The sequence below is a fragment of the Archocentrus centrarchus genome, chromosome 12 (assembly GCF_007364275.1).
Source record: "Archocentrus centrarchus isolate MPI-CPG fArcCen1 chromosome 12, fArcCen1, whole genome shotgun sequence".
NCBI lineage: Eukaryota > Metazoa > Chordata > Actinopteri > Cichliformes > Cichlidae > Archocentrus > Archocentrus centrarchus.
In genome coordinates, this window is record NC_044357.1 from 25,810,589 (window position 1) to 25,833,940 (window position 23,352).

Consider the following 23,352-nt stretch of genomic DNA (forward strand, 5'->3'; position numbering starts at 1 on the left):
AAACCTGCTGATGATGTAGCAGTTTTAACCTGAGATCAGAGTTTTATTTTACTGTTTATCTTTACTTACTTTATTCATTTTTAAAGCACTTTAAAAGCAGAAACTGCAACAAAGTGCTGCACAATAAATCAAGAAAAACATCAAAAATACAAACAAAAAGCAATAAAAACAGACAATAAGAATCTCATGAATAAAAATGTGTCTTAAAAGGGTTTTGAAGGTTGACAATGAAGGGGCACTCCTAATGTGTAATGGCAAGTCATTCCATAATTTAGGGGCAATAATACTAAAAGCTCCATCTGCTCTGTGCTTCAGTTTTGACCTCAGTACCTCTGAGAACAGCTGATCAGCTGATCTGAAGCAGCGAGTTGGGAGATATGGATTAAGTAGCTCAGAAAGATAGGATGGAGCCAGCTCATGCAAACATTTAAACACAAGTAAAAGAATCTTAAACTGCACTCTAAAATGTAGAAGCAGCCAGTGCAGGGAAGCCAGGACAGGAGTGACATGCTCCCTGCTCCTAACGCCAGTCAGAAGCCCAGCAGCAGCATTTTGAACTAACTGGAGACGCTTAAGGGAGGACCGACTGATTCCAAAGTAAAGAGCATTACAATAATCAAGCCTAGTTGTAATAAAGGCATGAATCACATCTCAAAATGCTGCTTTAAAAGAATTGGCTTAACCTTTGCTAACTGCCGTAAATGATAGAAACAAGGCTGAACCACTGCCCCAACCTGGCGGTCTAATTTCAGGTCTCTATCAATTTTAAAGCCCAGCTTAGAAACAGTCTGCTTCGAGTATCTGTATATCTGAAAGTATTTTAAGAACTGTAACCTTAGATAGAAGTGATTTAATGCCATGTTATTAAAAACTGAATTAACTGTAACAGATATCTATAAAGCTGCTGAAGTCACATATGAGGGAAGTTTCTTTGGGATCACACGATGACCTCACTGAATTACTGAAAACAGTAGAACCCGGTCCTTTGGCCTGAGTGCAGGAGAAGCAGTGATTTGTACTGAGGAAGTTATAGTGCCCACTAGTGGTCACCATTAGCAGCTACGGTTGTGTTTTCAGACATGAGCCTTATTTGGTTGGAACGGAGCCAAGATGCTAAATCCAGAATCTGTCCATCTTTTATATACAGCCTCACCGTCAGTCACCTGAGCTCCGCCCACCTCCGAACACCTCTGGGATTTTTGGACATCAAACACCAACGTAGGGAAGCCTTTAAGAAGCTCAGTGATCCTGAGACTGAAGCAGTGCGTTACTGTTACTGTGTGAATATAAAACAAACACGAGTTTATCTCAGGTTTTTAAACCACTCCATCTTTATTGCTTATTCATATTTTTACACCAATGTCCTGGAGCTACCGAGATCAGGAAAACTGTCGGGATCCAAAGTTCTTCACTCCAGTTTGGATAAAACTTAATCAGCAGTTACAAAAGAAACTGAGAACCGAGCGCGGAGGAACAGGAAATTAGTGAAATCTGACACAGCAGTTCTCCTTTCATTATTATCAGTACATACATCTTCATAAATATAAAGAACAGTCAAACTCCAAGAATAATGTTCTCTTATCAGGCCTACACACAAGCTCTTCTGACTTGAGACATTCAAAGACTTAAATGAGGAGAACAGGTGCGCCTCGTCTTCAAACCTCCGCACCTGAACCATCTCACAGCGCCGCCGCGCCGGTGAAAACACGGGCACCAATCAGAAAAACTGTACACGAGAACCAGGGAGCGCGCATCAGCCGGCAGGGCTCGTGAGCGCGGGGGCCGTGTGGTGTCACGGGAAACGGGAGCGCTGATGCCCGTTCCTTCACTGGCGTCATCTGAGAGGGACTCCCAGCACCGGGAGCACCGGGAGCACCGGGAGCACCGGGAGCACCGGGAGCGTCAAACTCCAAATCCTAAATCCTGCTAACAGCATCGGCGCTGCTTCACCACAGGAGGCGCAGCCAGCACCCCCCCGCCCCCCCCAGGACATTATTAAAGCGGCACTGAACAAATCCCTGATAGGAGCGCTGAGGGGGAAAGGTCAGAGGTCAGGTGCAGAACAGGAACAGCTCCTGATGTCTGAGCTTAGAGCGGCAGCTTTACGGGAGCTAACGGTAAAATTCTGAGAGCTTTGGTAATCTGTTATATTATCAACTCAGATTTCAGCTTTAAAAACAAACACTTCAAAGAATTATGAGGAAAACAAACTGCAATATTCAAAGTCAAAGAAAAAGATCCGAAATTAAAGCTGAAAATTTACAGGAAAGAAAAAAAAAACTAAATCATTTTAATGGTGACGAAGCTCCTAAAAAGGAATAATCTGAGATTAATGTTGTAAATTTATAACAAACTAATATTGTTTCTACATTTGCTGAGTTTTCGCAAGAAAAACTTAAAGATTATTAAAAAAAAACTGATGAAAAAATGATTCTTTGGTACAATAAAAAAATTCTGAGATTAAAGTTGTAAGCTGACGTTAGGTCATAAACTTCTCTAAAGTTTAATTTGTAAATTTATGAGGAAAAAAACTTTGATATTCTTTGGTGATTAAAGTAAATTTATAAGAAAACACCAAAATATTCTTTGAGGTGATAAAATCATAAACTTGCAATAAAACCTTCATAAATCTCAGTGACAAACATTAATATTCTTTCAGATCATAAAGTTATAGTTTTGCCATGAAAGCCTTTGAAATTCTCTCAGATTAAAGTTTTTAATTTCTGAAAATAAATAAATCAAACTGAGGTTTAAGTGCCCACGTTCAGGTTATTAAAATCAAAGTAAAACATTAAACTGAGGCAGGGACAAAAACTGGATTTACAGACTGAAAGTGAGCAAAGCTGGAGCCTGCAGAGAAGCATAAAAACCAACATCCTCTGACTTTAATCAAAAACTTCATCTGCAGACACAGCGAGGGGAAGGCGTGGCACCGAGGTCACAGCAGACATCGAAGCATTCTTTAACCTCGTCGTGCTGGGCAAAGAGCTCCGATCGAGCAGGAAATTCATTGGGAAAACTGGGAAAAACGCTCTAAACGAATGCCGACTGCACCGTTCACACTGAACACAAACAGCCAGATGCTGCCAGATGTTGGTGGCTGTTGCAGGGTTTCTGATTCGGCTGCCTTTCAGGTTTGGTACTCCCAACTGTGATTAATGTCAAATGAACTAAAGTTAAACTGCAGTTTGGAATTTAAGTCCATAAAAACAGTAAAATTTCCTTTTTGGAAGTTTCTGATCTAAAAGCAGCTTTTCTCATTCAGACGCCGTTTATTCTCTTAATAACTTGAGAACATATTTATACAAGAACTTCCTTAAGTCACCTTTAAAGCCACGAGATGAAAAATGCCAGTGAAGGAACTTCAGGTTTAAAGACATCTTAAAGGTACCCTGTGGAGTTTTTCCACCAGTAGAGGCGCTGTAGAGCTTATACTTTAAACAGGACGAACTCCTGCTTCCTGGTTCTTATGGGACGTTCTTTAGTTATTCACTTAGCACGGGACAGCGAGTTTTTCAGGCCTCGAGAACCCTCAGAGAACCCCACGGGGCACCTTCAGGGACCTTCAGAGTTCGGCTGATTATTGACGTGACGGAGAGTTTTTAGTTTAACCTTAACGATCAGCAGAGGTGGGGTGAAACATACACCTAAATTTGGAGCAGCCAGATGTGATTTTTAGATCCCATCACCCCAGTGTCGAACATACATGTGAACGCACCATTTTATTTTCCTCCCATAAGCTTTTCAAAATAAAAGTTTGATTTAAGTGAAGCAGTGATTTTAGCAGCAAGATGACCGACCAATGAACACAACGAGCTGTCAGGTGTCCTTAAAGGATAAGTGTTGATCTTCCAGCCTCGTCTCTTTTGGTATCATCTGGACTGCTGGAAGCACCGGTGGGGGTGGTGGGGGGCTGGGTTCTCTCGAGACCTTTAGCACCACAGCATAACAGTACACGGCATCAAAGCTGTGGTAAAGATTAAGTATGTGGACATGGGAGTCTACCTGTAGGAGGAACTCAGCAGGCTGTTTCCAGGTGTTCAGCATTATTGTGCACCTGGTCAGGTGTCTGGGCTCACTTTGGTACCTGCAGAGGGAGCTGAGGGACTGGACAAACATACTGACTGTAACCAGCACCTGTCTGGATTACTGCCGTTTCATTTTGCTAATTTAGTGGTGTGCCCCCTGAGAACTCAGCTCTGTAAAGCCTGGAAACTACCACAAAGTGGTGCCTCCACCCTTTTTGCTGTGTTGGGTGGGGCACTGTCCTCATGTAGAAACCCAGGGGTTTGCAAAGCCCCGTTTCTGGAGCCTCATGGTGGATCTGACTCAAACATGGCAGCAAATCAGTCAGAAAGGTAGACTCACCTGAAAGCAGACCCTTCTTTACGGTCTACTTTACTCTAAATAAGACCTAAATGAACATGTGATCAGGAAGACCTCAAAGGGTTTACTGAGGCTAGAGATCGAGTGGAAAGCAGGTTTTATTCCCCTCACAGAGTTCAATAATCTGGTGTCACACGAGTCGCCCCCTGCTGGCCAATAGAAAAACCACGTTTGACCAGAGGCTGTGTCCATCTCTTGATTTACAGTTCAGCCAAGCCATCAGGTTCCCATGCAGGGTAAGCTCGCCGCCATTTGTTCTGTTCATAGTGCGACCAGAACATTTGTTACCGTCTGTGATCAGTGACTGTTTAGAGTCATCCTTTAAGCCCCCGTCTCAGTTTAGGACCAAAACACTCCCACAGCGAGGGAGGGAGCTGCAGTGGGGTCTGAATACCCTTCCTTTGGGGCTTCCAATAAAGCAAAGTTCTCCGTCTCCTGCTGCAGAGCAAAGAGATGATATGAAGCTCACTGCAGGTCCGGAGACCTTAATGTCCACATGCTTTAGCCCATAATGTGTATTTGCTTTGACGAACTGAGCCTCCGTCTCGTTTAAAGCTCACCGCTGCTTCCAGTAAGATACCAGATCGTTTAAAGGTACCCCCCCCCCAAAAAAAAAAAATTTAAAAACTCTGAAGAGTTTAAAACCTAAAAAATGGGAGATACCAGCAGAATGTGAAGAAATAACTATGATGTTGTGTACTGAGCTGCAGTGATATGAACCCAAGTTCAATTTCTCTACAACCAGGTTTTCACCCCAACCCGAGAAGCTGCCCCCTGCTGGTCATTAGAAAGACTGGAGGCTTTATAATGTAGGAAAACTGGATGCTACTGACCGACTGCACCTTTTGGCTCAAACTGGAGTGCAGCCCGTCCCCGTTTTAGCTTCAGTTGATGTCTCTGCAGGACATCACGTCAGAGCCGCTGCTTCTTTACATCCTGCTCATAATTCTGGCTCATTTTAGAAGGTTTTAAACTCTTCAAACTCTCCATTTGCAGTTCGAGCACCTTTAAGAAGAGAAGCGAGGCTGAGCTACATGTGAACGATCCTTTAAAGAGTTTCCAGGACTGCTATGAATCATCCTGTGTCTAGTTTCTCAGCACTGACCGCACAGTCAGCCAGACCTAGAGATTTAAATACAGCGTGAAGTCATGAGTGTTTAGTTATATTATAAAACATACACACAGTAAAAGGATGAGACCCACAGAGAATATTTACATATAAACAAAGAAGTCCATCGCAGAGGTCTGCAGCCTGCACACTCAATGGCAGATATTCACTGTACATGTGTCCCACGGCTCCACGGCGCCTCCGCTGGCACGAGCGAGCGTGAGCAGAGGCCGAGGACTCGCCGAGCGGCCTTTTTTTTTGGGTTACCAGCAGCGAGCTGAGGACGGCTCACGTCGCCGTCCGCTGAGAACCGAGCATCACTCCGGCTGTTTTGTTCTGCTGTTTTAAACCTGACACGCAAACGCACACTCACACGCACACACTGAGAAATAACAGTCACGACCCCCCAAACCCGTCCCAACAGAAGATGTGCAGCAGAGGGAAGCACCCCCACAACAAAACACCATGCAGCACTCCTGTGTGTCGAACACAAACTGCTGTGAGGAGGGTCAGAGACACGGCCTAACTCTAGAAAAGAAGGAGGATGAGAAGAAGAATGCACACATTGACCCTTGTGGTGATGACGGCGGGAGGGGCTTCGGGTTGGTTTTCTCCGTGTTTACTGGGAATAACGGCTCCCGCGGCGTCAGCCTCTCTGTCCCACGTTCGCCTCCTGTCCGGCATTCGTCTCCATCGGGTCTTCTTTGAAGTTTTCACAGTGCTCCATTACTTTGCTGAAAGAAGACGACAATCACAGGTTAGATTTGTGTGCACTCGTGTTTCCTGCTCACACACTGGCACTAAAAGCTTCTCATCATCCTCTCTGCTAAAATCCAGGGAGACCAGTTCTCCTGGCTGCTGCCCAGTCTCACCGGGCCATGTCCTTGGTCTCCGGATGCGAGCTCTCCAGCTCCAGAACTTTCTCCAGAAGATTCATTCCTCCTTCCTTTATCAGCAGAGGGCAGTACTTGCTCGCTGCAGAGTGGGACAAATGTATGAGACGTGAGACGACAGAGGACCGGCCCAAAGGTCGGAGGTAAAGCGGTGAAGGACAGAGCAGCACGGTGACGAGTGAGAGAGTAAAGGTTTCAAAGCAGCTCTGAAAACTGAAACTGTTCAGAGCAGCTTTGGAGAAGGTGAACGGCACCGCTGATACTCACGATAAACCGACACCAGGTTGTAAAGCGCCCACGTGGCCCAGTGCTGGCTGACGGGGGAGATGCTCTGAGGCAGCAGCCGCAGGATGGGCTCGAACGACCTGCGAGAGGACCGGAGCTTTGTTAATGAAGTCAGAGAGAGGAAAGGCCGCCAGCAGCTGTGAGCCTGAGTGACCCATCACCTGTAGTTGATGTTGCGCCGCGAGCTGACGTCCCAGCTCTGGATGGCCTCCCACATCTTCTCCATCACCAAGTCTCTACGCGGCTCCTCCATCTTCCAAACCTCAGGGCCGTCGAACATGATGTGCGAGAGCACGCCGCACGCGTTGTACGACACCTCGATCCCGTCGGCCTTACTGTCCAGAAGGTTACTGCAAAGAAAACGCAGAATCTGAGAGACGAGTCCAACGGCAGGGAGCAAAGGCGGACCGCCTGGATCTGCAGGTAATTCTGCTCCTGGTACCTGAACACGCTGATGAACTGTGGCGTGAGCAGCTGAGGTCTCAGAGCTTTGACCTCGGCCACGTTTCCCAGAAGGCCCAACATGTTACGGTGCAGCTCCTGTTTGTCCGGAAACTCCTGCACAGAGATCGAACACACAGAAGTATTTAGGAATGATTGCATCATTCTCTAAGATGATTCCAGTCACAGGACGACGTACTGGTGAGTGTTCATTAAGACCAAACTGGCAACATCAGAAGTGAAGCTATAAGCACTCTTTGAAAGAAGCAAAACAGGCCGGCTTCGCCTCTTCTTCATCATCTTTATGCTTCCCAGAGCGACAGGTGCAGCCCGGACTCACCTGGAGGCACTCCAGGAAGAGGCTCATGCCCCGACAGTTGAGAAACATCTGGCAGTTGTCGGGCGTCTCGTCTGTGATGTTCCACAGAGCGCTCCAGGAGAACTCCATCACCTGGTCACACTGAGACACACACAACATCTGCTTTAAAATAAAGATAAAGGTTATTCTGAATTTGAACGATGATGATGACGGTCTGCTTCTTCCCTCCACCAGCAGGAAGTGACATCATTTCAGGGCCGATTGTCTGCTTCTCAGTAAGATTACAACATCTGGATTTCAGGAGATTTGGAGCAGATGTGGAGCACGGACAGAGGAACAGCAGCTGTTACCTCATAACTCATGTTCACATTCGGGAATATAAAGAAAAGGGTCAATGTTCTTTCAAAATTAAATACCCCACTTTGTTTCACTGATATTACAAAGGCAGCTCAGTGTAACAGCGTGGTCACAATTACTGATCCGGACCACAGAGGATACAAAGGTTTGAATGATGAAGCAGGCTGCCGTGGAGCGGGAGCCGCCGTCCTGCGAGCCCTGCAGAGCTCGTTAACTTTACTCCGTTTGCAGCAGTGAGAGCGCCGGCCGGGCTCAGGCACTACAGCCACAAATAAATCTGTAACAACCTGAAGGAGGAAGCAGGGAAACTCACCATTCTGTCCTGCAGTTTCTTCTGAATTAGATTCAGCATCGTCTGTGAACGAGAAAAAATTATGAATAAGCTGCAGCTGATTTCAGACAAACGTGAGGAAATGGAGCAACACTGCAGAGGAGCAACCCTGAGGCAACGCAGCAGCAGTCCTGAAGGATACCCTCACTTCCAGGTTTGCTTTAAGTTATCATGAAATACAGAAAAATAAGGTGTGTGCCACAGATACGACACTGTGGTGAGTGCCATGGTATAAAATTACTGATTACAGAGTTCTTGTACCAAACATGGCCAAAGAGCTGAGCTCTGATCTGAAATATCTGCACTGCTGTCATCGCATGCTCTCAGTGTGTTCACACAGCTTTGGTTTCCTGCCACACCAAAAATAAGCTCGTTAGATAACAGCAGCTCCTGCCGCTGACCTTGACCGGCAGTAAGTAACAGGCCTGAGCTCTGCGCTGAGGCTGTTCCTGAATAACCAACACTCAACCAACCAATCAACTCAGAAGCTTCTTTTTTTTACCCTGACGAATCCCATCTTCCCCACGGCCTCCTTATGATGGTTGTCCACCTGGCAGACCAAAGCATTGCAGAGGTGCACGGCGATCCTCTGGATGGACTCGTCCTGCCGGGCCGGCTCCAGGATCTTCAGCAGCAGCTGGTTGACCCGGCTGTACTGGAACTCGAGCTCCTCGGGGATGCTGAAGTTGCACAGAGTCAAGCAGCAGTTCCTTTGGACCTGGGAGGAGAGGGAGCACATTGATTCACCAATCACATCAAAGAGGCCTGAAAGAGGAGGACTCTAAATATATAATGACTTCACTCTGCATTTTCGGTTTCAACTGATTTCCTGGAAGATTAACAAGCTTTCAAAAAATAACCTGAACATTTTCCGACCCATCTCCGATCTCCTGATTCTGCCTGAAGTTCTAGAGAACGTGTTTCAGACACAGATCCTGGAGCAGCTGAAGGTTTCAGGGCTCTTCTGTTAGACCTTAACGTGGCTTTGGATCACACTGACCACAAAATTCTACCAAAATCTTAATAAAGATGGCATCTGAGGCACAAGCTGCACCTGGTCTGTGGGGCTGATGCTGGACTTACAGTGACCTCCTGGTAGTGCTCCATCCCATTCAGCACCACCTGAATGACCTCCCGCCGTAACCGCACGCTCTGATTGCTGCGGTAATCCATGTTGGTCAGGTAGAAAAGAGCGGCGCTGCCCGTCACCTGGATGCTCTTATCGTATTTATGGCACTTCAGTGCTGCTATGACGAGCTGCAAAGAAGGACGACGCTTTCAGGAGAGGAATGAGAGGCAGATGTTCACAGGAAGTCATCGAGGAAGGACCTGAAGTCATACCTGCAGAGCGCGCAGCAGCTGGCTGCAATGTTGTATCCGGGCGATGTCGAACAGCTGATTGATGGCTCTGTGGGCCAGCTCGGGACGTAACTCGGTGTAAGCCTCGATAGCGTTCAGGACCTGGTCTTCATTCTTTGATCCAGCCACCTGAAAACGTCCAGAAACACAAAGATTCGATCAGTAAAACTTCAAAATAATCATGCAGCTTGGTTTGATCGCTCAAAGGAAGCTCAGGTTCAGGTACCTTATAGGCAGGGATGTGTGTCACATTACAGAGGGTGGTGTCGTACAAGCCCAGAAACTGCAGGGGCCTCTTCAGCTCCTGGAAGGGGTAGATGCTGCTCTTGCACGGTTCGATGCTAAAGGAGAGAAAAGTGTGGCTCGTTAAGAACCTCGTTTATAATCTGAGGGTAAATTACGGGAGACTCGGGCCTCCACTCATAGTCACCCACCTCGGACGCCCCATCGCTTCTTCAAAGTGTGGAACCGTACAGTTGTCCAGCATGATGTGACCTGAGATGTCCAGAGACGCCAGGTGCACCAGACGCTGGACGATGGCCGTCAGGATTTTCTTGGTCATCTTAAATTTTGAGATCCGCCTGCTCTCCTGTGAGATGTCGAGATGCCTGAAGGAGGAGGAACTTCATCAGTAACTATTTGTCTTTCTGTTTAAAGCCCGTCTAGTCTGACAGGTTTTACAGGCAGAAATATGATCTGAATGCTCTGCTGTCCCAAACATATTTGTTCTTCTAAGAAGAGCTTCTCCACAGGCTCAGCTTGGTCATGTTTTTCCTTTTATTTGAGTCATTATTTATTTTCCACATAAATGTAGATGTAATGCCAGAGTTGACAGCAAGAAAGAAAAAAGAAAAAGGAGAAGAAATTAGAAAAACATAAGAGGATAGAGCACGTGTAGAAACCACAACGGCTTCTACGGCACCAGTAAAAAAAGAAGGGAGGCAAATGGAAACCCCCCCTCCGGGGCCAGTAGCGACCCCAGGATGCTGCCAGCCCGGCCCCCACACCACCATCTGACTCCCACCCCAGGCAAGGTGTAGGAAATAGTGGTGTAGGACGACCCGCCGTCCCTCCCCTGACTTGTCAGTGATATGATGGGTGCATGTGTTGGTGTATGTGAGTGTATGAGGTGTACAGCTGTGTCAGGGTGCTGTTAGAACTGAGGGGGCAGACCTGACACAGCATAGCTGATCATTGGATCGAAGTTTAGTGTGAAAGCATCAAAACTAGAAACTCTGCAAGTCTTTGTATACTCAGAGACATAAACTCTGAGTGTCCTGATCTGCATCCAGAATCCCACCTCAATGGTTCCACATGCACCCACCCTAATGTGAAGGAGCAGCAGCTCTGCTCTGAGCACCTCTCAAATGACCAGGCTCCTCACCCTGGCTCGAGGGCTCACCCTTCACCCCTCATAGGAAGCTCATTTCTTATTCTTTCCAGACACCACCCACCACTCACAGGTGTAGGTGAGAATGGGAGCATTACTCCACTAATAAATCGACATTGTCACTTTCTCACTTCGCTCTCTCCAGCTCTCACCACAACAGACCCAAACGGTCACCCTCAGATGGGAGGAAACTGGTCAGGCTGTTCAGGAACAACCAAGGAACCACCGAGGCTCGAGCCTGACTAGAAACAGGTGAAACACCAGCATCACCGCCCACAGTGAAGCAAGTTTTACATCTCCATGGACTGAGGGTGCCGACCAAGAAGGACGCTCCTGCTCCAAAATAAACACCTTCGAGCCCTGCTGACATTTGCAGCTCCTCACATGGACGAGCCAAATGTCTGCTGGAGAAAAGCTTTACGGTCAGACGAGACAGCGACTGAGCTGTTCGGCCACAATGACAGAGACAGACTCGGGAGACAGACACCCTCTCTATTTTTAAGATTAGGCTTAAAACTTTCCTTTTTGATCAAGCTTATAGTTAGGGCTGGATCAGGTGACCCTGAACCCTCCCTTAGTTATGCTGCTATAGACCTAGGCTGCTGGGGGGTTCCCATGATGCACTGTTTCATTTCATTCACCTTATTTACTTTGTTTATAACCACTCTGCATTTAATCATTAGTTATTATGATTCTGTCTCTCCCCCCTCAGCAGATGACCCCCCCTCCCTGAGCCTGGTTCTGATGGAGGTTTCTTCCTGTTAAAGGGAGTTTTTCCTTTCCACTGTCACCAAGTGCTGCTCATAGGGGGTCGTTTTGACTGTTGGGTTTTCTCTGTATTATTGTAGGGTCTTTACCCACAATACAAAGCACCTTGAGGCGACTGTTTGCTGTGATTTGGTGCTATATAAATAAAATTGAATTGAAAATGACAGCAGGTATAACCTAAGAGCACTGTAGCAGCTGTAAGCATGGTGGCGGTAACATCACGCTGTGGGGCTGTTTTGCTGTCACTGGTACGTCACACAAAGTGGATGGAATAACGAAGGAGGAGGACTAACACCAAACTCTGCAACTTCACCGAAAATCAGCAGCTAAACGGTTCAAACAAAGCTGTTCAAACAAAGCTGTTCCAACGGGACGATGATCCCAGCTTCTGGAACGGCCTTCCCAAAGCCCTGATGAACTTTACCAATGCTGCCAAGAAGGGGGATCAAATATCCATCCAAAATTCTTCCAGAAGCTTGCTGAAGGCTACCAAAAGTGTCACTTTGAGGTGCAACTCGCTCAGGGACATTTACCCAAATATTAGAGGGTGTTAGTACACCTTTGACCCTGAGTGGACCAAAGAAAATCCAAAATAAATTCAGACGTGGTTTTAAAGTCATTAAAGATGTAACATCCCAGCTAAAGGTAGAAACAGAACAAACAAATCATTTTACCATGAGATCCTCACGGTGAGCGTACGGAAACGTCTGACGTTAGGAACGCTCTCCTTTCTTCCTACAGTTTGATCTCAGGCTCATCGTCTATCTGCGAGTCCATTTTCTAAAGATGTCCTTCAACTGCCGCCTTTTTCACAAGACTCAGCACAGCAGATGGACCCCCGTGTTTGATTTGGCAGATTTCCATGCTGGATGCCCTTCCTGACGCTCCGAGGATTAAAATATGATTTTAATTCCTGTGACTGCAGCTTACGGCGGGAAGATGGTGTTCATGTGTTCTCTAGTCTGAACATATCACACCTATCAGAGTTTCCAGACTCATTTTTATCCAATGATGCTGATCTCAGGACTCGCTGGAGGAAAAACCCAGACTGTCCCTCACACTGTCACAGGCAGACTGAGCTTCAGCATCTCCCGTACTCACGAAGTTATCAGGGCTCAAATATGGAGGAAAAATAATTTTAAAAAGCACAAAGTGTTAATGTTTAATGGAAAAAACCTTACCTGAGATTAACGAGCTCCAAAACTGTGCTGATCAGCTCCTCGGATAGGTCCACATTGTAGAGAACAAGAGAGGCCAGCCTGTCCCTCCACTGGGTGAGGAAAGATGTCCCCAGTAACTGTACACTGGACAGATCTAGCGAGGTGAGTGACTTCAGGGGTTTGAGCAGCGTCTCGGGGTCCAGCTCCTTCGGCAGGCCGCCCAGGTTGAGCAGCCGGAGCCGGTTGAAGCCCTGGAAGTTAAAGTCAGTCTCTAAAGCTTGCCGAGAGGCGGGGCTCTCCTCCTCGTCATCGTCCGTGTCCTCGTTGCAGGCGAGCGGGGCGCCGCACTTCTTGTAGAAGATGTTGCTGCAGCCGAAGAGGCAGAGAGACACCAAGGTGTCGCGGAAGCAGGACAGCGCCTTCAGGCTGCGGGACGACAGGCTGTTGCAGTAGGTGAGGTGGAGCTCGATCAGGTCCTGCACACAGAGGCGGTGATTAGTGAGGGTCACCGTCAGTGCTGTCAGACGGGGTTTCCCTGTTCACAGACATTTCAGCAGGGACTGCAGGTGTGAGCAGCTCAGGACACAAACTGTGATCCCACTGACCCCCCCCCCCCCCCAGCTTTGTGTCCCCTTTGATCATAATTTATAACATGAACATCATATTTTATCCAATTAGACTTGAGACTAGAGTCTGACATCATACCCTCAGCAGGAATGTTTTTACTGAGGTCAAAGGTCAAGTGACAAACAGGATCCCTTCCTCACAGATGTAGCTAACGATCCTCAGACACCACAGCAGAGCTGAATATAGTTTTCTGCTGTTTTCAGTCATTTTATATTTAACGGCCGTCCTTCCAGGGCCATCGTGCACAGTAACATTCTGACCTACGTCACTGTGCACGATGATACAGCAGCAGCACCGAGCAAACACCGTAAAAATGACTGAATCTGATTGGCTGTGATGTTTTTAAACCAGGCTCAAACAGCACCTAACAATTTAATACGTACAGCACATTTTCACGGACTTTTAGACCTTATTTTGCTTTTAATTTGAGACTTTTTGACGACCTGCAGGATCCTGCAGCAGCTTCTGCATCAGCTGATGGCTGCATGTAAACACAAGCAATTAAAGAAGAACTCCCTCGATGAATAACAACGACGCATCCCTGCAGCAGTTAATGTGACCCGGACTGAGTCCTGAATCCATGCACAGTAACACTGAGAGCACAAACTGCACTCACTGCGCTCTCAGAGCTCATCCATCTCAGTGTGTTTAATGTTTTGGCTGCTGTAATGCAGGAATGTATGGATAAATAAAGTATCTCTGACTCCATCTTATTCAGGGTTTTTTCTTGTCCCTTATAATGTTATTTAAACCAGTTTTGTGAGATCCACAGGTTGAGTACCTGGGCCTCCCCATCAGCTTTTACAACTGAAGAAACCTGATGGATGAGAACCTGCAAGAAGCCCAGCTGCCTCCCACCTGTTTTTTGATGGCCTCCAGATCTCTGTCCTGTACAAAGTCCTCTCTGAGCTGCACCCGGGTCAGTCTGGTGCTTCGGGGGTCTGAGAAGAGCTGGAAGAAGCTCTCCTCTGGTTCAAAGTTGCTGTCTGTGTGGACCAGCTCCATGTATCTGTAAGAAACTACAGTTAAAAGCCTCTTCCACACACGGACTCTCTGCACGACAGGCTGACCCTTCAGACGGTCACTCACGTGTTCACCAGCTTGTCACAGATCTCACTGGGGAGGAAGATGTCCGAGCGCAGGCACAGCTTGTTCCTGAAGCCCTGGTAGCACATGGTCTTCCTCAGGTTCCTCAGGCAGAAGACGGTCGCCAGAGTCATGAGGCTGTCGGGGTTGTCTCCTGCTTTGGCTGCCATGTTCGCCTCTTCTCCGACTCAGATCCAGACGGGGCAGTGCAGGGGACCTGTGAGGACAGAGGGTGCAGCACTTCTATGAAAGAAAAGAAAAACAGTTCCCTTTGTAACCCCTTAAACCAGAGCACAGTGTTTTCCCCAACACCCCCAAATTTACTCAGTGACAGCTTTAATACACAGACCAGCCCAAAGGTTGAGATTCACCTCAGTCACTGGAGTTATCTGAACTATTTCCATCCACATTCATCTTACACGAAGCAGCCAATCAGGGATCCTTAGCAACTAATTTTAGCTTCTTTTTTTTTTTTTAATGATGCTCAGGGTTTGACCTTTGGGGGATGACCTGTCTCTCTGCCCTCACCCCCACCCTGTCTCAGCAGATGACCCCCCTCCCTGAGCCTGGTTCTGTTGGAGGTTTCTTCCTGTTAAAGGGAGTTTTTCCTTCAAACTGTCACCAAGTGCTGCTCATAGGGGGTCGTTTGGACTGTTGGGTTTTCTCTGTGTTATTTTAGGGTCTTTACCCACAATACAAAGCAGCTTCAGGCGACTGTTTTAATTTAGCACTATATAAAGTTCAAGAATCAAGAAGAATTTATTGTCATTATACATCAAGACATACAATGAGATTGTGTTCCAGAACACTCTGAGCGTGGGGGTCCAGACTGAGCATTTTCCTGTTATTTATGGCCTTTTGATTAAGACAACTGGTGATTTTATTTTGTTAGAAGGTCAAAGAAACTCTGTTACTACATTCGACCTATCAGGTAACTGCAGGACTTTATTGGTCATAAGTGTTTATTCTAGAAACCGCATCTAATCTGTATTACATCTGAAGCAGTCATTTGGTTTGCTTGCATCCTTTTATTGGTGAATGGTTATCAGCAGTGCTGCATGCACATGCAAAAACATTTCTCATCAAACAGCAGCAGACGGAGGCCTGCAGATTAACCCCACAACACGCTCCAAACTCAGTCTGTGGCCTCAGATCCGAGACAGCACAATCATTCTTGAAACATTATATATTTAAAGATGCTGACACTTTAATTACAGTTCAATGGGTGACAAACAGAATAACCAAAGTTAAAAATTAATCCATCTTATTGCAGTATTGCTTTTATTTTCCCCCCAGATTTCCTGTAGCCTCTGGGTTCATTTTGTCCCGTTTTTTTTACCCTGATGACCTGAGACTGCCCTGTAGGGTTATTGCTGTAATTACTCATCACAACACCTGACACTTTTTAAACAGTTTGCTCTGCCTGAAATTTTATATTTAATCAAATTAATTTTTGAAGCTGTAGTTGATGTTCAGCAGGTAAATAACGAGATCAGGTCCAAACACCTGAGACCTGAGCTGAGATCAGTGTGTGTCTGTGTGTGTGCTGTCAGTGAAATGGTCATGTTTGTGTTAAAGGGCCTCACTGCTGTCACAGCGTGTTTACTCTTACCTGCATCTGCACACACACGTTAGCAGTTAGCAGCTCCTCACCCACTAACGAACACATTCACCGTGTCAGCGCTGAAAGGTCATCGGTGCTGCTGCCGGGCTGAGCCTGAGCTCCAGCTTTCAGGGTTTTTTCTGGTGAGTTAGCCAAACACACAGCAATGGACCCTGGCTGATACCGAGTTAGCGAGCTAGCTTAGCAGCTGCCTCCCTGCACGATAATTTCCTTTAACAGCAGTAACGCTGAAAACACCGAGCAGCTGTTACCGAGCAGCGGCAGGCCCGAGCAGCACCGACAGGGCTTGTTACTCCGAGTTTAGCTCTAACGCAGGGTAACCATTAGCTCAAAGCTAACGATGACTTTCCCCTATGCTACGATGCTAGCAGAATTAGCCGGAGGAGCTAGCGCGGAGCTCCGTGTGTGTATGTGTGTGTGTGTGTCCGTGTGTGTGCGTGAGCCGGGCTCCGAGCGCAGGACAGCGGCCGCGGAGTGCCGGGCTCCCCCGCCGGGCTCCTACCTCAGCTCTCGCCGAGGTTTCGCGGCTCGGCGGTAGCGGCAGACGGATGAAGTCTCAGCAGCCTTCACTCATCTGATTTTCGATTTCGCCCGATGTCAACAAACAGACTCCGCCTCCTGCTACTTCTACAACTCCTCTTCTTCTTCTCCGCTCCGAGGTGGGCGGCAGCCAGCAGCCAGGTGTACTTCCGCCACCTACGAAAGGGGAGCGGGTTCGAGTCCCCGTCTCCCCATCACGGCCCTCTGACGTACCGGTTTTCACACAATTTGCTGCGCCAGGTTTTATGATGGCAGTTTGCAGAGATGTGCTGAAGAGTGATCAGGTTTACCTGTAATCAGCTGCAAAGTCTGTCTGTGCCACGAGCATGAACTAAATCCCCCCAAAACTATTTCATTTCAGAGACTCGTTAACACAGGTGAGAGTGTAGCTGCTGCTGATCGCTCCGTCACACTGAGTCAGAATAGCAGATCGGATGCTTTAAAAGGAGGGAGGTGCTTTAAATGGGTACTGTTTGAAATCATTATTCTGTTGCTTCACAGCAAGAAGGTCCTGGGTTCGAATCCACCGCTGGGGTCTTTCTCTGTGTTTGCATGTTCTCACTGTGTTTGTGTGGTACTCTGGTTTCATGCAGTTAGTGGGGTTAGGTTAACTAACAAACTAAATGGGTGTCTGCCTCTGTGTTGGCGCTGGGACAGGCTGGCCTGTCCGGGGTTTACCCTGCCTCTCTCAGCCGCTCCTCTCCAGGAAAAGCATCAAGGACAGGCTGATATTCTGCACAAAGTGCGGGGACTGGACTGCTGAGGACCGGGGAACGTCACCTTCTCTGATAAAGCCCCTTTTCGATTGTTTGGTGCGCCTGGAGAAGGAAAGGTGAGTGCTGCCATCATTTCTGTTGTGCCAGCGGTAAAGCACCCTGGGACCATTCATGTGTGGGCCTGCTTCTCATCTAAAGGAGTGGAAGTTTGTCCAAGAGCACAGCCATGAATAAAGAATGGCACCAAAACAGCTTCTGATGGAGCGCCGTGCCTTAACGATGGATGAACGGCTGCGATCAGGATTTGGCCCAGAAGATGATTGACAGCGAACTGCAGAGGTCTTGAAAAGGACACTGCAAATATTAACTCTTTGCATGAACTTAATGTAATTATCAGTAATTATCTAAATATCTGGCCACGCCTGCACACGTGTAGAGAAACGCTGTTAAACCTAAACAGCTCTCTGCGGCCGTCTCAGTAAAGCCTGGAGGCTAAACATATACAAACATGTGCTGCTCATTTATATTTATTAAATGATTCCATTTAAAGAAAAACTGCTCCTGAGTATGGAGGGCCAAAACTGCCACAAGCTTTAAAACAGATGAAATACAAAAATAAGACTAATAAATAGAAAACTTTTAAAAATAAAGAAATACTGAAATGATTCAATTACAGAATGAGCTTCCCTGCTGTCGGAGCTATTTGCTTGTTCTGTTTTGTGTAATGTTTTTATTTTGTATTATTTCCTGTTTACTCGGTCGGTAGGATCAGCGACCCCAGCCTGAATGACCTTCGTCCTCTGTGTGAACCGAGGTTCTTCTCAGTGGAACAGACCCAAAACGTGAGGTGTTTCCATCAGACTGTCATTTTCATCCATCCTCTCTTTTTTTATTACTCAAAAAACTACAATCTTTTTCCCATGATTGATGGAGACAGTGCAGGACGTTTGCATGTGTGTGTTCATTGTCTGTAAAGTTCGTTTGTCCTGACCTACTACATGTTATCACTCCTCACTGCAGTGCAACAACAGAAACCGCAGTCATATTTCAGATGGTGTCAGATGTTTGTGAATCCATCACTGTGTGGATTCAGGCAGCCTGGCATGCAGCGACCCCCCCAGCTGTCGAGGGGCAGACTGTGAGCAGGCGCTGTGCCGACATTATCAGCAGTGTGGTTTACAAAAAGCTGTAGGTCAGTGATTGACTGTGTCTTCAATAAAAGGCTCACCTTTTCTTTAAAGCAGGTGTGCTCTTCTTGTGCGTATTTCATGTCCTGTTCCCGTGGTGGCTGTTCACGTGTCAGACTGTGAGCTCAGTGTATGTGCAGGTGATCCCTGTGAGCCCAAAGCTCATCTGAAAACAATTCATTGGTGCAGTCCTGCAGCTCCTCTGCTTTTACATCAGCTATCTTCTGATTGGCTGCCCCTCTTAAGCAGAAGTGGGCGGGGCTTCTGCATGCCTGAAGTGACCCTAACCCTTGATCAAAATAGAGATGAAGACAATGAGAAGTGGCAATTAAATCTCCAGACAACAAAGAAGTGGGTGCAAGTAGTGATGAAGAGATGAAGCTTCATGAAGCTTTGAAGCTTTCCATCCAATCAGTGAACCCATGGGCTTCATTTGCTCTATTGTGCCATCAAGTGGACAGTAAATGTAAAACAGGCAGACAGATTGTGCGTGAAGCTTTGAATAGAATAAATGATTTTTATGATGACAATAAATAAATCCTGAACTAATTAATATAATCTGTCTTTATGATACAATGCTGGGGTCAAGAGGGAAAGTGGAAATAAATTGGGGAGATAATTGTGATGTGAATGTGATTGTGTTACTTGGTAGGTAAGTGTGCTCACTAGGGACATTTTACTTATTGGTTTTTATTTAGAAATAACAGCTTTGCCACAGAGCTGAGCTTCAGGGGTTTATTTTTGTTTGAAACGATTTCACCTGCTTCTGAAAATACACTTTCACAGGGCACAGATGAAGCTGGGGTAATAATTTATTACTATGTGCACACATTATTAGGAGAGATCAGCTGAAAATGTTCCCAGACAGGGAAAATCTCCTCCTAATTGGTTCCATCACCAAAAAAGACGCAGCTGTGATGATTAGCTTCATACGTCACCGACACGAGCCTCGAAACGTGCTTCACTAAAGTCTCCCTCAATTTTTTTTTTAAACAACTTTATTGAACAATAGCAACGATACAGTTATAAACACGAACTTATATTATACAGCAACTTACAATTCAAACAAGAAAGAAAAGTATAGAAGAAGTAAAATAAAAAATAAATAAAATAAAGAATAAATAGAATAAGTGGACACAAGAGGGTTTTCAGATAAAAACATTAAGTGTATTACAGATAGATATTGTCTTAAGAGCCTTTTTGTTTTGTATTTGGGATAAGGTCGTAATATATTTTTCAAACTCAGATTCAAAAATGAAGAATTTAGGTTTTTGATTTGAAAACTTGCATTTATGTATGTAAAATTTAGCAGCATATAAAATGAGATTTATAAGAAAGGAGGCATCAGTGTTTTTACTATTGAAATATCCAAAAATAACATTGTGATAAAATAAACAAATATTTTGATAAATATTCTTATTAACAAATGTGTTAACATCTTTCCAAAATTTATAAGTGAATTCACAAGAACAAAATAAGTGTGAGACGGTTTCAGGGTGTAACTCACAAAATGAACAGTTTACATCTATGTCTTGATTAAACTTGTTTAAAAACACTTTCACTGGGTAAAACCTGTGGAGCAGTTTAAAGGAGACTTCTTTGGTTTTGTTTGTTAAAAGAAACTTTTGTGGTAGAGACCAAACTTTTTCCCAGTCAACATCAGGGGAAAATTTATTCCAATAGAAGGTCGCAGAGGGGGAGGAGACCAGAGCTGCCTGAAACAGTGATCTGGTTTTAGAGTTGGAGCCTTTATAAGAGGAAAAACAGATTTTGCCCAAGGGGAGCTGGGTTGGGTCTAGATTTGACAGTATGAGGGGTGGAGAGAGAGTGTTGGATTTAAATAGCATACAAAGACCAGAAGGTATCGCATCAAATACTATAGCATATTCTTTTGGACTGATGGGAATCTTGTACCTTCCAAGGAATTCGGAGTAACTATATAATGAACCATTCTTGTTAAAGAGCTGACTGAGAAGTAGAATATCATTGTTAAACCATGTACTGTAAAATAATGACTTGTTTTTATAAAAAATATTGGAATTGTTCCAAATGTAACATCTTTGCAGAGAAAAATTATGTTTATACAGCAGAGCCCACGCCAATAAAGCCTGTTGATGGAAGTCAGACAGTTTGATTGGGATCTTTTGGATGTTGTAATTGCAGAGCAGAATAAATTTCAGACCACCCAGCTGTGAGAAGATGTGATGAGAAATGAAGTTCCAGATGGAAGTGGGATTTTTGAGGTATTGTTTTATCCAATTTATCTTGAAGGTGTTGTTGAGAGAGCTGAAATCTATGAAATTTAATCCACCTTTTCCTTATGAATTTAACACTACAGATTTCCAAACATAATGAGTTTTATTTCTCCATAAAAAACTATAGAGCATTTTGTCAACAGATTTGCAGATGGAGCTATTAACGTGTAAAGATTGAGCGGCATAGGTGAGTCGAGAGATGCCTTCCGCTTTGGTGATTAGAACGCGACCTTTTAATGACAAATCTCGTTGTAACCACTGATTAAAGACCTTCTGAGCTTTTTCAATGAGAGGAGGAAAGTTTAGGTTGGATCTGGATTTTCCGTTTTTGGTAATATGGATACTGAGGTATGTCACAGAGGTCCTTACAGGGATATTTAAAATAGAGGCTGAAGGGCAATTATTGATTGGCAGCAGTTCACATTTGTTAAGATTAAGGGAGAGACCTGAAGCTTTGGAGAAGGATTGAATAGTGGTGATTGCAACAGGTATTTGAGCAGCGTCTTTTAGAAATAAGGCGGTGTCATCTGCCAGTTGACTGATTAAAATATTTTTACTTGCAACATTAATACCTTTAATGTGACTATTTTTAATGTGTAAATTGAGGAGTTGAGCTGCCAGTAAAAAGAGGTGACCAGAGAGAGGACACCCTTGGCGGACCCCTCGATTAATGCAAACCTGGGGGAGGTGCCGCTGCTTAATTTAATGGAGCTGTTTCCATTGCTGTATAGGGATTGAACCGCTTTGCAAAAGAGTTGGCCGAAACCAAACATATTGAGTGTTGACATTATGAAATTATGTTCTAAGGAATCAAAGGCTTTATAAAAGTCTAAGAAAAGAATAAAACTATCATCATGAACAAGCTCAGAGTAGTCTAATAAATCTAGGACCAGCCTTACATTATTAGAGATATGTCTGTTTCTCATAAAGCCAGATTGACTCTCATCAATGACAGAGTCCAGTACAGATTTCAGTCTATTAGCTAATATTAAAGCAAAGATTTTATAATCATTGTTCAAAAGTGTGATTGGGCGCCAATTGTCTAAGAAGAGTGTGTCTTTTTTGGGTTTAGGAATAAGTGTAATTAAGCCTTGACTTAAGGTTGGGGGTAAGGAGCCTCGGTTAATGCTTTCAACAATCATTTCTTTTACAAATGGGGCAAGTTTATCAGAAAACTGCTTATAGAATTCAGCAGTAAAGCCATCAGTTCCAGGTGACTTATTGATTTTAAGTTGGTTAATAGCATTAATGACTTCAGTTATTGAAATAGGGGCGTCGCAAGAAGTATTGTGAGCTTCGGAGATTTGATTTACAGTGGGAAGAGATTCAAAAAAGGTGCAGGCATCCTTAAGGGAGTATTTAGAGGAGTAAAGATCACTGTAGAAACTAGCACAAAAATCAGCAATGTTTTTTGGGTCTTCAGTGACTGAACCATCGATACTTAATCGTTGTATAGAATTGTGTTTTGATTGCTGTTTCTCTAATCTGAAGAAATATGCAGTGTTCTGCTCACCTTCCTCAAGCCATTTACGACGAGATCTAATAAATGCACCTTCCGCTTTCCGTTTGTATATTTCATCCAATTTATGTTGTAAATTAATAATATCTGTCTTCTCTGACTCAGTAAGAACCTCTATTGGTTTGGAAGTTAAAGATGTGATCCTAAGTATTGTGTCATTTTCATCCGCTCTTCTTTTCTTAGCCAGATCGCAAGTCTCCCTCAATTACTCGATAGATGCTTCGAAGCCTCGACACAGAACGACACATCACTAGATGTAAGAGGACCCTACTGGGATTTCCACTCTCTGTGACATCATACAGATCCAAGAGTAAAACAGCTGTCAGAAATTCATTGTTTAGAGCAGTGAAGCCTCACAGGGATTACCTGAACCTCACAGTTTAAAACTTTGGTCCGGCGCCTGGGTGGCTTAGTGGTGAAGCCGGCGACCACATACATATGCCGCGTTGCGGTGCGGGCGGCGCGGGTTCGCGTTCCGGCCTGTCGCCAATTTGCCCGCGTGTCTTCCCCTGTATCTTTCCCCCATTTCCTGTCTCTCTCCACTGCCAACAAAAGCCGCCGTGGCCAAAAACGCAAAAAAAAAAGAAACTTTGGTCCACCACTTGAGCAGGAGAGGCTACAGGACAGTGTGTTTGGCTCGGTTTTCTGCTCCTGGTTTATTTTGGTACTGATGGTACGTTTGTGTAGCCACATTTAAAACTATTTAAGTGAATCGATCAGAAAATCTGTCGAAAACTAATTTCTAACTTGTCCTAAACAAGGAGCTCCTGAGAAAAATAATTTATTTACCTCCAACAGGTGAGTTACGGTTCTATGGAGGACCGAAACTGACATAATTAGAAATAAAAGCAGAAATATATATATAGTGTCTATATTTTGTTTTTCCTTTTCCTTATACACGAGTTTTCATCAAGAAATGTATAAATTTTCTTTTTCCTTTTCCTTACGCATGCGTTTTCATCAAGAAATGTATATATTTTCTTTTTCCTTTTCCTTACGCA

General features: G+C 45.1%; 1 protein-coding gene across 2 annotated transcripts; it reads right to left on the bottom strand.

The window, feature by feature from the left end:
- Window positions 1-1,308: 1,308 nt before the first annotated feature.
- zer1 (zyg-11 related, cell cycle regulator) lies at window positions 1,309-16,819 on the bottom strand. 2 transcript variants are annotated; one of them, XM_030742571.1, is made up of 16 exons: window positions 16,637-16,819; window positions 14,514-14,727; window positions 14,283-14,433; window positions 12,819-13,273; window positions 9,914-10,087; window positions 9,706-9,820; window positions 9,462-9,608; window positions 9,204-9,377; window positions 8,623-8,838; window positions 8,103-8,144; window positions 7,454-7,573; window positions 7,115-7,230; window positions 6,834-7,022; window positions 6,655-6,752; window positions 6,367-6,469; window positions 1,309-6,228 (listed from the first exon to the last, which is right to left on the bottom strand). In XM_030742571.1, the coding sequence occupies exons 2-16, from the start codon at window positions 14,678-14,680 to the stop codon at window positions 6,141-6,143; spliced, it is 2,355 nt and encodes a 784-aa protein (XP_030598431.1). In that variant the 5' UTR covers window positions 14,681-14,727; window positions 16,637-16,819; the 3' UTR covers window positions 1,309-6,140. The 2 variants fall into 2 exon arrangements, with proteins under 2 accessions (XP_030598431.1, XP_030598430.1); XM_030742570.1 differs by lacking the exon at window positions 16,637-16,819 and adding an exon at window positions 16,123-16,597.
- Between the last annotated feature and the right edge of the window lie 6,533 nt (window positions 16,820-23,352).

Bases quoted from the DNA above. Each gene is read 5' to 3' on its own strand.
- zer1 (XM_030742571.1), bottom strand. From the start codon at position 14,680: ATGGCAGCCAAAGCAGGAGACAACCCCGACAGCCTCATGACTCTGGCG. The intron at 10,088-12,818 runs GTAAGGTTTTTT...CTCCTCCTTCAG, and splicing joins TTGGAGCTCGTTAATCTCAG to GCATCTCGACATCTCACAGG. The intron at 7,023-7,114 runs GTACCAGGAGCA...TTTTCTTTGCAG, and splicing joins CAGTTCATCAGCGTGTTCAG to TAACCTTCTGGACAGTAAGG.